Source organism: Vitis riparia, chromosome 4 (genome assembly GCF_004353265.1).
Source record: "Vitis riparia cultivar Riparia Gloire de Montpellier isolate 1030 chromosome 4, EGFV_Vit.rip_1.0, whole genome shotgun sequence".
NCBI lineage: Eukaryota > Viridiplantae > Streptophyta > Magnoliopsida > Vitales > Vitaceae > Vitis > Vitis riparia.
Genome location: NC_048434.1, coordinates 12,413,994 through 12,429,001, shown reverse-complemented (window position 1 = coordinate 12,429,001; position 15,008 = coordinate 12,413,994). Strand labels below are relative to the sequence as shown.

Here is a 15,008-nt window from a genome sequence, read left to right as displayed (position 1 = left end):
AGGGGTCTCTAACCTAGAGAAGAAATGGTTCTGCATCTTCATCCCGAGAGGCAGAAGGGATAAAAGGGGGTGGATGATCATGGCGGAGAAGCTTAACCAGATGGTAGGCTCTTTTGGTAGCAGACCAGAAACCCAGGAAGGAAAGGACATGGGTAAGACTGTTGGGGGGAGATCGTATGCATCAATAGCAAAACGAGCACTGGCGGGTAACACAAACGCAATCGTAGTGAAGGTGAAAAGGGAGGAATCAATAGAATTGCTAAAGAAATTGAAACATTGTGTTGTGGCGAGCAGGAAAGACAACTCAGGGGGAGATGATGACCTTGAGAAGGTGGGACAGCGTTGGGCAAAATCGTGGGAGCTTAAGGGTAGCTTAGGGCTGGCTAGGTTGGATAAGGGGAGGATTTTGCTGGACTTTGAAGACTTGGAAGAGGCCCGTCGTGTTGTATCCTCAGGAAATCGCATGATGGATGGGATTCAGTTAGGGCTGGATTTCTGGAGTCCTAGGAGTGGATGTTGGACAGAGGAGGAAGAGACAGGGGAAATTTGGGTGCGATTATTTGGACTCCCTGTTTCGCTGTGGAGCCCAGAGGTCTTGAAGAAGGTGGGGGACGAATGTGGCGGCTTTATCACAGTCGACGACCAAACGAAAACGATGGGCGAGCTCCAGTGGGCTAGAATATTGGTGAAAGGGAGAGGCGAAGCTAGACCGAGTGTCCTAGAAATTGAAGTGGAGGAGGAGGTCTATGTTGTATCTTTATGGTGGGAATGTCGTCCGATGATAAGGAGGAGTTGCAGACAAAGTGAAGGACGTCACAGCAGTGAGGATAGGGGTAAGGAGATCTCACGCGCGAAGAAGCGAGTGAGGAAGGGGTGGGTGAGTGTGGGTCTCGAGACCCTGCACCCGTCAGATGATGGGACGGGTGAGCAGGGGATTGGATTGGGTCGGGTTGTATCTCAAAGCCCGACGTCCAGGTCTTGGGCTCCAACTGGTGCATCGCACCTCTTAAGCCCATCTGTGAACCCAAAGCAGCCAAGAGGGGGTGGTGGGCCTAGCTTGAAGAGTGGAGTTATGGGCTTGAAAATGAAGGGTGTGGCTGCTAGCCCAGAAGCAGGCCCGTCGCATAGGCGTGATGAAGTGGGCTGCTCTTCTGTAGGCCCAAAGTCTCCAAAAGCCCAGTTGCCAAACAAAGGTTCTGATTTAGTTGTAAAGCAAAGGGCAGGCCCAACCTCCTCAGCAGCCCAAGATCAAAATAACCTTCAGAAGAAGGATTCTCTGTCGACGGGACCAGCTCCAGGTAATCCTCATGTGCCCGAACCTTTTGTTGCACGGGAGACTGAGGATTTGAGAAAATTATATGGAGTGGTTGGGACATCAGAGACGGATAAGGCGGTTAAAGAGGAGGCAATGAGGTATGGAATGGGATTGTGCTCTTGGGGGAAAAGGGTTTTGGGGACCTCTCATCTCAATTCTTTTACTTTTGATCGGACTCCTAGGGGGGAGTCTTTCGATCATTCTGGGGACTGGAATGAGGATGATCGGGATGATAATACAATGTGGTTAACGGTGTATGAGGGTTGTCATGAAGGAAGCAATGGAGGTAAGGAACTGGGAGCAAATATAAGTAACAGAGATAAGGGAAGGGGGATTTTTGGGATAGGAGATATTTGTGATGCCCAAATAGAGAGAGGTGAGCAGGAGGGCAAATGGGAGGAGAGTGGTTTGGCTAAATTCAGCCAATTCCTGGGCTTCTCCACGGAGGGGTTGGAGAAGGAAATCCTGAATTTCCTGACCAAAATCAGAAAAAGAAGGGAGAAAATCCATAGTAAAGAGCTACTGGAAAAATCTAAGTTCGAAAGGGAGTTAAAAAGATTGGAATGCTCCATTAATTATGAGGGGGGAATTAAACAGAAAGGCTCGGTACAGGGCAAAGGGCGCCAGATAGTGATTGCCCAATGAAGATGAAAATTCTGAGCTGGAATGTGAGGGGAGCAAATGATAGCTCTAAAAGAAAAGTTATTAAGACGTTCATAAGGAACCAGAGGGTGGACGTAATCTGTATTCAGGAGACAAAAATTCAAGCTATGTCGGACAACATTGCGAGAAGTTTAGGATCCGGAAGATTCCTAGATTGGAAAGCTGTGAATGCGGAAGGGGCTTCGGGAGGAATTCTGATATGCTGGGATAGAAGGACTGTGGATATCCTAGATTGGGAAGAGGGTCAGTTTACGCTATCTTGCAAATTTCGGAACGTAGAGAATGGGGCTATATGGATTTTTACGGGAGTGTATGGTTTGTTTTCCAAAGTGGAAAGGGATACATTATGGGATGAGTTTGGGGCAATCAGAGGGCTGCGAGAAGACCCTTGGTGTATAGGGAGGGATTTTAATATTACTCTGTTTCCGCGGGAAAGGAGTAACCAAAGGGGAATAAATTCAGCAATGAGGAAATTTGCTGAAATTGTAGATGAGCTGGGGCTGGTGGATCTTCAACGGGGCCTGACTCCATTCAGATTTGAAAATATGTGGCTCAAGGTAGAGGGCTTCAATGATCTTGTTCACAGCTGGTGGCAAGGAATTGAGGTTAGGGGCAGTGCTAGTTACAGATTGGCTACTAAGATGAAGGAAATCAAACAGAAATTGAAAGCTTGGAATAGAGAAGTCTTTGGACAGCTAGAGAGCAACAAATCCTTAGCCTTGCAGCAGGTGGAATTCTGAGATAGGGAGGAAAGTGAAAGAATTCTGACTATGGAGGAAACAGAGCTCAAGAAAGAGGCAAAGGATAATTATAGAAAATGGGTGATTATGGAGGAAACGCATTGGAGACAGCTCTCTAGGGAAATATGGCTGAAGGAGGGGGATAGAAACACGGGTTTCTTTCATCGCATGGCAAGCGCTCACCGTAGAAATAACTCTTTGGAGAGAATAAAGATCAATGGAGTGTGGCTGATGGAGGAGAAGGAAATCAGGGAAGGAATAGCTAATGAGTTTCAAAGTTTGCTTTCAGAAGATACGGGGTGGAAGGCGGACATAGGGAATCTTCAGTTTGATCAGATCAGCCTACAAGAAGCTAAGAACTTGGAGAGGCCTTTCACAGAAGATGAAGTCCATGTGGCTTTGATGGAGATGAATGGGGATAAAGCCCCCGGTCCGGACGGCTTTACTATGGCATTTTGGCAAAGTTGTTGGGAGTTCATTAAAGAGGAGATTTTAGAAATGTTCAAAGACTTCTATGATCACAGTTCTTTCCTTAAGAGTCTCAACAATACTTTCTTGGTATTGATTCCCAAGAAATGTGGGGCCGAGGATCTTAAAGATTTCAGACCTATCAGTCTTTTAGGGGGGCTCTACAAGTTGTTGGCTAAAGTGCTAGTTGATAGACTGAAGAAAGTAGTAGGTAAGGTGGTCTCCATTTCTCAGAATGCCTTTGTGAGGGGAAGACAAATACTTGATGCCTCTTTAATTGCAAATGAAGTGATAGACACGTGGCAGAAACAAAAAGGAAAGGGTATTATATGCAAATTGGATATAGAGAAAGCCTACGACAGCATCAACTGGAAGTTCTTGTTGAAGGTGTTACAAAAGATGGGCTTTGGGTCTAAGTGGGTGAGGTGGATGTGGAGTTGTATATCCTCAGCTAAATTCTCAGTGTTGGTCAATGGAGTGCCTGCAGGTTTCTTCCCTAGCACTAAAGGACTTAGACAAGGGGATCCTTTGTCTCCTTACCTCTTCATTATGGGGATGGAAGTGCTAGATGTTCTTATCAGGAGAGCTGTGGAGGGGGGGTTCTTATCAGGTTGCAACATAAGGGGTGGAAGTGGTCCTCCAATGAACATTTCTCACTTGTTTTTTGCTGACGACACAATTATATTCTGTGAGGCCAGACAGGATCATCTAACTCACTTAAGTTGGATTTTATTCTGGATTGAGGCGGCTTCAGGGCTAAGGATTAATTTAGCCAAGAGTGAAATTATTCCAGTTGGAGAGGTGATGGAGATGGAGGAGTTGGCTGTTGAGCTAGGCTGCAGGGTGGGGTCTTTACCCTCTCAGTACTTGGGTCTTCCTTTAGGGGCTCCAAACAGAGCGCCTTATATATGGGATGGGGTGGAGGAGAGAGTAAGAAGGAGACTAGCTCTTTGGAAACGGCAATATATCTCTAAAGGAGGAAGAGTCGCCTTAATAAAAAGCACTTTGGCTAGCATGCCAATCTATCAAATGTCTATTTTCAGAATGCCTAAGATAGTGGTTAGAAGGATTGAGAAACTTCAAAGGGATTTTTTGTGGGGAGGGGGACATATGGAGGGAAAAGTTCATCTGATTAATTGGGAGGTGGTATGTACAGACAAGGATAAAGGTGGGCTAGGCCTTAGGAAGCTAGCTTTGTTGAACAAAGTTTTACTTGGTAAGTGGATATGGAGGTATGCCTGTGACAAAGACAATCTGTGGAGACAAGTGATCAAGGTGAAGTATGGGCAGGAGGGTCTTGATTGGAGGCCCAAAAAGGCAAATGGGGCGGTTGGAGTAGGGGTTTGGAAGGAGATTTGGAAAGAATCAGAGTGGTGTTGGGATAACATGACATTCCGAGTAGGGAAAGGCAACATGATCAGATTTTGGACAGACGTGTGGTGTTCAGAAGCTTCATTGTCTCAGTGTTTCCCTCATCTCTTTGGTATGGCTGTGCAAAGAAATTCAACGGTTGAGGAAATGTGGGATCAAATTTTAGGTCAAGGAAATTGGAACCTTCACTTTATGAGGGATTTCAATGATTGGGAGCTGGAGTTGGTTGGGGACTTTCTCCACATTTTGAGGGGTTTCAAACCCTCCTTGGAGGAAGACTCAGTTCTGTGGAGGAAAGGAAAAAGTGGTCAGTTTAGGGTCAAGGAAGCTTATAGTTTGTTGGCGAAGTCTGATGATATAGGTTTTCCTTCAAGAAGTATTTGGGTGGCAAGGGTGCCAACTAAGGTTGCTTTTTTTTCCTGGGAGGCGACATGGGGGAAGGTGCTAACTTTGAATAGACTTCAAAGAAGAGGATTTCAACTGCCAAACCGTTGCTTCTTGTGTGGCTGTGAGGAAGAAAGTGTAAATCATATCCTTATACATTGTACAGTGGTTAGAGCCTTATGGGATATTGTTCTTGGTTTAGTTGATGTGAAATGGGTTTTTCCAGAAACTGTAAAGGAGGTTTTAGCTAGTTGGAGGGGATCGTTTGTGGGAAAGAAAAGGAAAAAGATATGGGATGCCATTCCGTTGTGTATTTTTTGGACGGTGTGGAAGGAGAGGAATAGATTAGCTTTTAGGGGGGGGATATTGAATGTTCAAAAGTTAAAGAATTTTTTTGTTTGTAATTTGTGGAGTTGGGCCAAATTGTATGTAGGTGAGGAGGCGTTCTCCCTTATAGGCTTCTTAGAGTGGATAGCTTCCACTTAAAGGGGTGTGTTTCTTTGTCTTTGTTTTTTGAGGCATAAGTTGCCTTGTATACTTCCTGTATGCTTTGCGGCGTTTTGCCTTTTTAATGCATATCATTTACTTATCAAAAAAAAAAAAAAATTATTTTAGAAGCTCCCCTGAACAGGTTCCAACTCCAATCTTCAAAACTAAACATGTTATAACAATTGTTTAAAAATTATTCAGGACATATAACCAATGAATATCAGTATACATTGGTCCATTCCCAGGCACTCCAATCTCGTGAACCTTTAAGAAGCATGCAACTCCACCCATCCATGCTTCTAAGCAACTACTCATTTATTTTCCATGTTTGCCAAGTTCTCAACATAATTTCATGTTGACATCACCAAAAGTGCAATAAATCATGCAAGAGATAACTGCATTTCATTCCATAAATAGCATACAACTCAAAACAAAGACCATTAAGACAACATAGGAAAACAAGATTTACCAAATAGACAGATATTCAATATGAGAATGAATAAAACAGAACACAAAAAAGAGAGATCATTCTATCCTACCTTAACAAATGAATCATGCATTTTCAGCTCCTCCAATACACTCTTCCTTAGCTGGCAGATCCCTAAATTTGCATCATCATCATCTGCACACTCCTCCGCCAACTCGTATCTAAAATCCCAAAAAACAAATTAAACTCCCCCAATTCAATATCCTAGCCTTCCTCAGTTATCAGAAAAACTAAAACGAAATAAAATCTTGAATCCTATGATTCAAACTTTTCTTTCACATTATTTCCCACATTTTTCTCTGCAAATGAAGGAACAAAAATACAAAATAAAATTCAAACACCCACAATTAAATAATTTCAACCTCCTCTGTTTCTCAGAGGAAATCTTAAAAAATATAAAATAAAATACAAAATAAAATAATAAAATAAAAAAATTGAATCCGTGTTATTTTCCTTCATATAACAAAAGCATAAGATTCATGTTTTCCTTTCACTTCTTTCCCACATTCTCGGCAATCAATGAAACCCTAAGAAATCAAAATTAAAGAAAAAGTAAATATGAAATATAAATAAATAAATAACTCACGCCTGAGCGAAGGCCCTGAGAAAGTGAACATCCTGAGCAATATAATGCCGGAAAGACTCGAGCTTGAGATTCCCGGAAGCCAAACAGACCACGAACGGAGTGTACATAGCGAAAATCGATTCTTTCCGGAACTTGATCCAGAATCGACGAGCGATTCCCTCCTCGTTGTCGACAGTGGTAATGGAGGGCTTCGGAATCGCCGCCATGGGAGGGGGTGACGGCGATTTGGAAGTGGAATTGGTGGAGTAATGGCTGGAAGGTAAGCGGAGCGAGTTGAGCAAGTTGAGTGGATCGGAGCGAGTGGGAAGGAGTCGAGAGGAGATGATAAAATTGAAGAGAATGGGTTTTGGATCGAGAAAGAGGCGCATCAGGGAGAAGGCGAGGTCGGTGGAGTGGTGCTGAGGTGGCGACTACAGACGTCTAAACTATGAGAAAATGTTCTCCATCTTGGAAAACCTTTTTCTAATGCTTTTTTCTTAATCTTTAAATTCAAAAAATTGAATAAATAAAGAGGAATTTTGGTTACAAACCCCCTGGTATATCCGGTACGTTTGGTTGCTTAACAGTACGAAGAAAGGAAAATAAAATAAAATAAAACTAAAAATAATAATTTTTTTTATTAAATTATTCTAAAAATAAATATTAATAAAAATCAAATATAATTAAGATTATAAAAAAAATTATATATTTTCAAATTATTTAAAATAAATGAAATAAATTTTAAATAATATATAAAAATAATTTATTAATTTTAAATTTTTTTTCCTTTTTATTTTTTATTTTTTTTTCTAAATTTTTGAGAACCCAACATAGTCTAAATCTTTAAATTTGAGTTTTATATGATAGAATCAATAATAAGATATAAAGTATACATAAATAAATAATACAAAGAAAAAAAAACAAAACCAAAAAAAAACCTAAATATGAAGAATGGGATAAAACATGGAAAATAGTATTATTATTAAGTTAAAATAAAATTTCGAACTTAATTACTTGTCTAATGTCAAAGTGAAAAAGCAGCTTTCAGGCCGCGTGGAGAAAACCCCAAAAGATATATATATCTAACATATATATCTTGCTTTAAGAACACGTGTGGTCCTTTTATTTAATAATCTTTAGATTTGAATGGTAGAATATTTAAATTTTAAACTTAAAATGGTTGAATTTTAATCATTATAATTGGATTAAAAAATTTATATAATACCAAAAAAATAATGTTATTTTCATAGATAGATGGAAGAAAAAATAGTTAAACTTTCACTAAAAGTATCTGCTTATTTTGTTTATTAAAACAAATAACAAATACTTTTAACATTTATTTAAGGAAACATAGAACATGCACATTTTAGCATGCTATTTCTTTAAATTTCTATTTTAATTGTAAAATTTTGGAGAAAATCATCAAGTTAAAAAAAAAATAAATGAAGAAAAATAACAAATGTTTTAATTCCATCAATTTTTTTTTATTATCATTGCAAGAAGTTGGAAATGATGAACCCATCCTCACTCCATACTCAATAGTCAACCCTTTTTTATTTTAAAATTTTCATTTTATTGATTTATTTATTTTGGAGTCTCATTTTTTTTTAAGGAACATATAAAAAAAATCTAAATAGTTGAATCTTAGTTTTATATATGAAATATTTTTATGTAATTAGGTTCACTAAGACGACATCTTTAACCATTCATGTGACAACCCGTCCTTGTAGGTGTCACCCATGTAGGATAGTGTCTCCCCTCTAATCTAAAGACTATGTCAAAGCAGCACAAAGAAGCAAATTAAAGGAACTATATATTCATTACCCTTTTGAGATATCCTTAAGGGACCAAAACTTGTACATACCTAAAGAAATAGTTAAATGTTAGTAGTATATCCAAAAAGCACTAAAAAGGAAAGGGTAACAAGGGCTATCTGTCTTGTTAACTGTCCTCAGAACTTGCTCAGTATCGGGTTATATTAGGTCCTTATCTAAAAAATTTAAGGAACTACAAAATGAGTATAACTCAATGAATGATTATATAACGTAGGTTTTAGGATGGTCAATCCAAAATATAAAAAGGAGTTTCATCATGCATGTAACACTCAATGTAAATAATATATAGTATAATAATCAAATAGGCATACAACATCAGATAACTTGATAATAAATCAAACACATGCATGATCCACGACTACAATGCTACTCCAACTCTCGACACATCCCAATATCATGCAATATAATTGTTATAGTGCCCCTTTCTTCGTCGAGATATATCACGTATACATCCACATATGACATATGTCTCACATATCATGGTGCCTTATAGACATAGTGCCCTTGCATTTCTCTACATGCGATACAAACTACTCCAATGCCCCTTCATTTCTACAGCATGATATAGGTCTAAGGTATATTGCAATCACATCCATAGTAATAACGTAATGTACCATAATGACAATACCAATGATTTTCAATAAATATTACATACTAGGTAGGCTCCCAAGAAAGATTGGAGAGGTCATAATGGTTCTGCTTAAAACCCAACCTCTTTAGACAGCTTCCCTAAGTTGTACTCATCACTTCATTATCACCAAACCATATTAATTATTTATATACATATATATCGAATATACAAGGAGCACATATTATTATAAACATAGCATTTGACCAACACATTTTAAAATCATATCTCATGATATTTAAAAATAATAATAAAAAATAAATTAAACATGATATTTTAAAAAATAATAATAAACCATGTAAAATCATACACTATAAGATCACTCACCTTTTAAACCTTTGGAATAGCACTACCATAGGAGTTTTTTCATGTTTCTCTACTTTCCTTTCTTGGTAGGGGAACACCTTATTTATAGGAAACCAAAGCAAGAGAACATATAGGTGACTCGTCACATGGCCTAGCTAGGTGTCAATCAAAGGGAAGTGTTTAGTGTCTCTCTTATTGCATGAAGATGACACATGACATGTGCTTGATCCTTGTAGCTACTTGGCAGGTAAGATAAGCTCATGAGTCAACATGCTTAAATAAGGTGCATGCAAATCTATCCTAGGCTCTCTAAATTTGTCGCAATAGAAAACTAGGTATTCAGAAACAATATTGATAACACAAAAACATACATCTAGAGAATAAAACCACATACCTTTTATCTAAATGTTTGTAGATCGTTTCTAGTTGATGTAGATTACTCTAAAGTTGTAATGAATCTCGTAAACACTTTGATCTTCTGCTTAACGACTCTTCTTTATGTTGAAGACGATGGAGAGATGATGGAAATCTCAAAGGTGAAGGCTAGGTTTTCTCTCTGAACTGTAGGGAGAGAAAGGTAAGACATAGAAATCTATCTTAGGCCACTGTTGATTAATTATAAAGTGAGGACTATTGGGCCTCATAGGAGTACTGACTCTCTCAAAATCCAATTCTGAAGTTGATTCAACATCTTACTACAGAGAATCAATTGAACTCTAATATTTTATATATATTACAATGAGACACCAAGTGCTTGAGTTTATTACCTACTATCCACTATATATAGTCCCCCCATAAACTAATCGTTTATAGTCTAATAAGGTGAAAGTTATCAACCTTTCAAGACTACCTCTACAATCCTTGATTTATAGATCCTCCTATTATGTTATCAAATGAAATATTCTAGCTCACTAAGAGCATATGTCAAATTCTATTAAAAGAATTATTACGAGTCCACATATTTCATGATCACACGTCCTTAGGATCACCCAATGGGACATTGTCTCAAAGTCTATGAGATATCATAGTGCCTCTATTGAGAATACCTATTGTTACCGGCTTTCATTAATAGTGACCCAATCCATAAGGAATATATGATCAACTTACGATCTCTCTCATAGGTCAAAGTCATTGTTAATTTCTGCACAAGCTCAATATTCTCTCAAGGTTGAGAGACTATATAGTATAACATATTGGCGAAGTTGTGACTACCTAATAGCTTTATGTCATGACTCACTGTAGGTCTTGTCCAATATGTAACCATACACGCTAATGCACTCACCATGGAACCACATCACAATGGCCAAGACCAGTCAGCCCTCCAATTAGGAGGTCTCACTATAACCTCAAATGGATTTCCTAAGTCCATGAATCGATTGTGAACAAATCATTTACTTGCAAGAAACCCATGACTTGGATCTTCTGTGCAACTCTTAATATGCCTAAATCATGTACAATGTAAAAAATGTTAGACTAGAATGTTACTAGAGTATAATGCATGGAATAAGAATAGATAAAAGTGAACCTGAAATATCATTAAATGAATAATGTATTCCAAATTTGTTACATCATGTCATACTTTTAAAGGCTCTATCCTAACAGGTGTCACATGATAAATGCGACTTAGTGTCCTCTAGGTTGCATGCATTTCGACACCTCATGCTTATTTGCATACATTGCAACACCTCATGCTTAGTTACATACTTTTGACATGTCCTACTTGGTTTCATGCTCTTTCACACCTCATACTTGGTTGCACGCTCGTTGACACCTTATTCTTGGTTGCATGCTTTTGAAACCTCATACTTCTGCTTGCTTTTGAGACCTCATACTTGGTTGCATGATTATTGATACTTCATGTTTGGTTGCATGTCTTCCAAGATCCTTAGTTGCATGGATTGTGATGCCTTAAGCTTGGTAAGGGATAGACAAAAAGGTCATGATCTTGCTTGCTTGGTAAAAAGATGGTTTAAAAGGAAACTTCAAAAGTATTATTACTAAAACTAGGTTTTTTACAATTTAAGTGAATTAAAATGTTAGAGCTAAGCCTTTTTGCAATCAAGTAGATTCAGTCATTGCAACCTCGTCCTTAGGCATTTAGATGATTTTGATCATTGCAACAAAATCTTAAGCCCCTAAGGTTATTTTGCTCATTGCAAATATGACCCTTGCCACTCAAGTGACTTTGGGCCTCAGTGAATATATCTCTAATCATTTTGTTGATTGTGGTCATTACAACCAATGCACTAATGACAAAAGTGACTTGATAGATACAAAAGCATCCATAGCCACTATGGTAGTATTGGTCATTGCAAACTTCTCCAAAGCTATTGAGGTGATTTGGGACTTTCTAGTGCATGCCTATCCACTTAGGTGATTTAGGTTATTGTGGAAGAATGGAGTGTCACCAAGGTTGTTAAGATTTACCCCCTAAAAGTAAGACATGATGTAACAAAGTTAGACTTAACCATCCCTTTGCTATCCCTTTGGTATATTGACATTGATTTGAGTATTCAACTCATTTATTTTACATTGTATATAACTTGGGTGGATTAAGAGTTGTATAAAAGATACAAGTCATGGGTTCCTTGTAAGTAGATAAATTGTTCACAGTTCAGTCATGGATTTGGGTAATTTAGTAGAAACCGTAGTGCACCACCTCTTAATTGGAAAGATGACTTATTTTGGCTATCGGGATGGATTTTCCATAGTGAGTGTGTGCACCAGTGTATGTGATGCACATTGGACAGGACCTACAATGAATCATGATGCAATACTATCAAATGTCATGAGTCACCAAGCTACTATACTACATAGACTCTCAACATTGAGAGAATATTGAGTATGTACTAAAATCAACAAGAAGTTTTGACCTATTGGTGAGACAGTAAAGTGATCATATATCCCTATGGATTGAGTCACTATTGATGGAGGTTGATGACAATAGGTATTCTTAATAGAGGCACTATGATACCTCATAGGATTGTGATAATGTGTTCTCTTGGATAATCCAAAGGATATGTGATCATGAACTATGTGGTCACAGTAATTCCTTTAGTGAAATTTGACATATGCTTCTTAGAGCTAAAGTATGTTAGTTGATCGCATAATAAGTGAGATCTGTAACTCAAGGATTTGAGAGGTAATATCGATAGGTGATAACACTACCTTGTTAGATTATGGACACCAGTTCATAAGAAGTCTACATATAGTGGATAGTAGGTCATAAATCCAATTTGCATCTTGTTGTTATTTACATAGAGTACTCAAGTGCAGTTGATTTCTTTAGTGGAATAGTGAATCAACTTCATAATTGGATTATTAGGGAGCCAATACTCCTATGGGTCCCAATGGTCCCTACTTTAAGCTCATATACCATGATGACAATTTATGAGGGTTGGATTGTCTCTAGGTTCATTCTTGTACATAAGGGTGACCGGTCTTCTTTGTTGTCCAAATTACTAAGCCTTTTTACATAGCAACTCTAGTAAAGAAAAAATAGAGAAAAAGTCACTACGACTTTTGTACTACTTTCTATATTGTCCTCATGGATTGGCTTATGGAATTTGTCAATATTGGGATAAATGAATCACTTTTATTTGAATCCATAAGTGAAAAATAATATATGAAGTAATTTTTATGAAGTGAAACTAAGTAAAGGAAGTTAAATTAATAACAAAATAAATATTGATATTTAATTCAATTGATTCAAGTATGGGGCTTTCCACAATCTAACTTAAGGTATAAAGATAGAGACAACAAAGGTTTCTTAAGTAAAGTGATCCTAGGGTTTTGGGATCCTTGGCCGGTAGCGATAAATTTGAGTTTTATAACTCAAAATTGCATCTGAGACTTGATTTTTCATTTTTTAAAACGGATTCCTAAAACCATAAAATAAATGAGATTGATTATTGGTTTAAGGTTTGACTTTTTAACCATTTCTCCTCCTTCTAACTTTGTTTTGGGGCAAATAACAATAGGGAAGACTAAGATAGCTAATGATCAAGAGTTACCAAAAATCACTAGTATCAGGTAATAACCTACCATATTATTCCCTAAACTAACTCACAAGGATAGGATAAAAAAAATTGATAAATTGTAACCTAACCAATAATAAATGTCATTGTTATAATAATTTACCCATTGTTCTTATAAGTTTCTAACCCTTAGGTTTTCATACTTCAAGCCCCAAGTTGGCTTTTTAGCCTCTCACGGGGGTGATGTTACATTCATAATCCATAATAGGGTAAAAATCTATCATTTGAATCAAAAGAAACTAAAAACAATATATTCAATAAAGAAGTAAAAAAAAACAAACCAAAGTTCTTGTTTTCTTCCACCTCTAATGTCAAACTCTTCGGAAAAAGATCCAAGATTCCTAAACCCTAGAACTGAGAGAGTTTATATAGTATCATCAATGACTTAACATGTGGCACACTCTCATTGGCCACTTATTACAAGGAAAAGTCATAAATAACCTAAAAAGCTTAAAAAAAATTACGAGTTCTTAATGAGTACAAAGTGTTTTGAATTGAATGGAGGCATTTGAAACTTGTGTCAATGTGTCTCAGGGCTCAAACTTGATCACCAATGGCTAAGTTCAAAATTTGGGTGAGTTCCAAATCAATTTTGAACTCATAAATGGAAGGAAAAAGCTCAGTTCAAAATCATAATAAGGAGTTCGAAATTCATAGGGAATTTCAAGCTCACCCATTACCCACCTAAAAACTCCATGTTTTCAAGTTCGAATCACGTGCCTCTTACTTGAAATAGGTAGTAGGATTTGAACTTAGCATTTTCCAAAATCTTCCTTGCATTCCTTTGAGTTTTAAATGGCCAAAAACCATTTCGAACTGAAGTTGTCAATTTAAAACTCAACTTTCATCTTTGACCAATTTGATTAAAATGTGCATAACTTCCTCGTTTCAAGTTTAATTTGTGCACTATTTGAAGTGTTGGATTCCTTACTTCCAAAGATTTGAAACAATATATAGTTTTTCCAAAATGGACTTTGGTAAGTACTCCAAATGTCACCTCAAATTCAAAGTACATGTTGCCACTAGATTTTAAGTTCCAAATTTCCACGCAAACTTGATGAATCTTGCTTCATGCCTCATTGTCCATATTTATATGCTTTCTCTCTTACTTCATAATGATCAATTCTCATCTCCCAAACTTGTGACATCCTCTACATGCATTTCTTCAAACTCCATGAATCTTGACTCACTCAATTCCTTATTTAACCTTTTCTTAATCTTTCAAAATCTAACATGGTTTCAACTTGTGCTATTTTCTTCCCTTAAACATGAAATAAATCTCTAAAATAAAAGTTAAACTCATGACTAGAGCCTTAGCATTGATTTAGGTCAAATTGGGTGATTTGAGTGTCCCTTGATGCACAAATCATATCGAATATGTGTTATTATAGCACATATTTTGGCTCCAATTAAAGGGTGTTTTGATAACTACGCAAGGTCACACTAGGGATAGTGAACAAGGTCCTTGGTTTAGGCTAATTGATTAACTAGATGACCCTATGTAGTTAATTAATCAATTAAGACCTATTTTGGAATAGATTATGTGACCCAAGCCTTGATGGGCTTAAGTCACTTAAGCCCAATGGACAACCCTATAAATACCCTTTTATGGGTTAGGGTTTCCTAATGACTTTTGGTGAGAGTTGTCTTCCACCTCTAAAGATAAAGAGAATATATATATATATAGCCTCCTTCCTTCCAAAACCCACACTTTTGAGTG

At 37.4% G+C, this 15,008-nt stretch overlaps 1 protein-coding gene across 3 annotated transcripts in view; it reads right to left on the bottom strand.

The window, feature by feature from the left end:
• Positions 1–6,939, bottom strand: part of LOC117912501 (bifunctional TH2 protein, mitochondrial) — a 40,538-nt gene extending 33,599 nt beyond the window's left edge. For 2 of the 3 annotated variants that reach the window (XM_034827092.1, XM_034827093.1), the window contains exons 1-2: positions 6,504–6,938; positions 5,970–6,078 (exon numbers count right to left, since the gene is read on the bottom strand). In XM_034827092.1, coding sequence (XP_034682983.1) covers positions 5,970–6,078; positions 6,504–6,871 — 477 coding nt within the window. In that variant the 5' untranslated portion in view covers positions 6,872–6,938. Of the gene's footprint in view, positions 1–5,969; positions 6,079–6,503 lie in introns of all 3 variants that reach the window. The other variant, XM_034827094.1, reaches the window with a different exon arrangement.
• Positions 6,940–15,008: the final 8,069 nt, after the last annotated feature.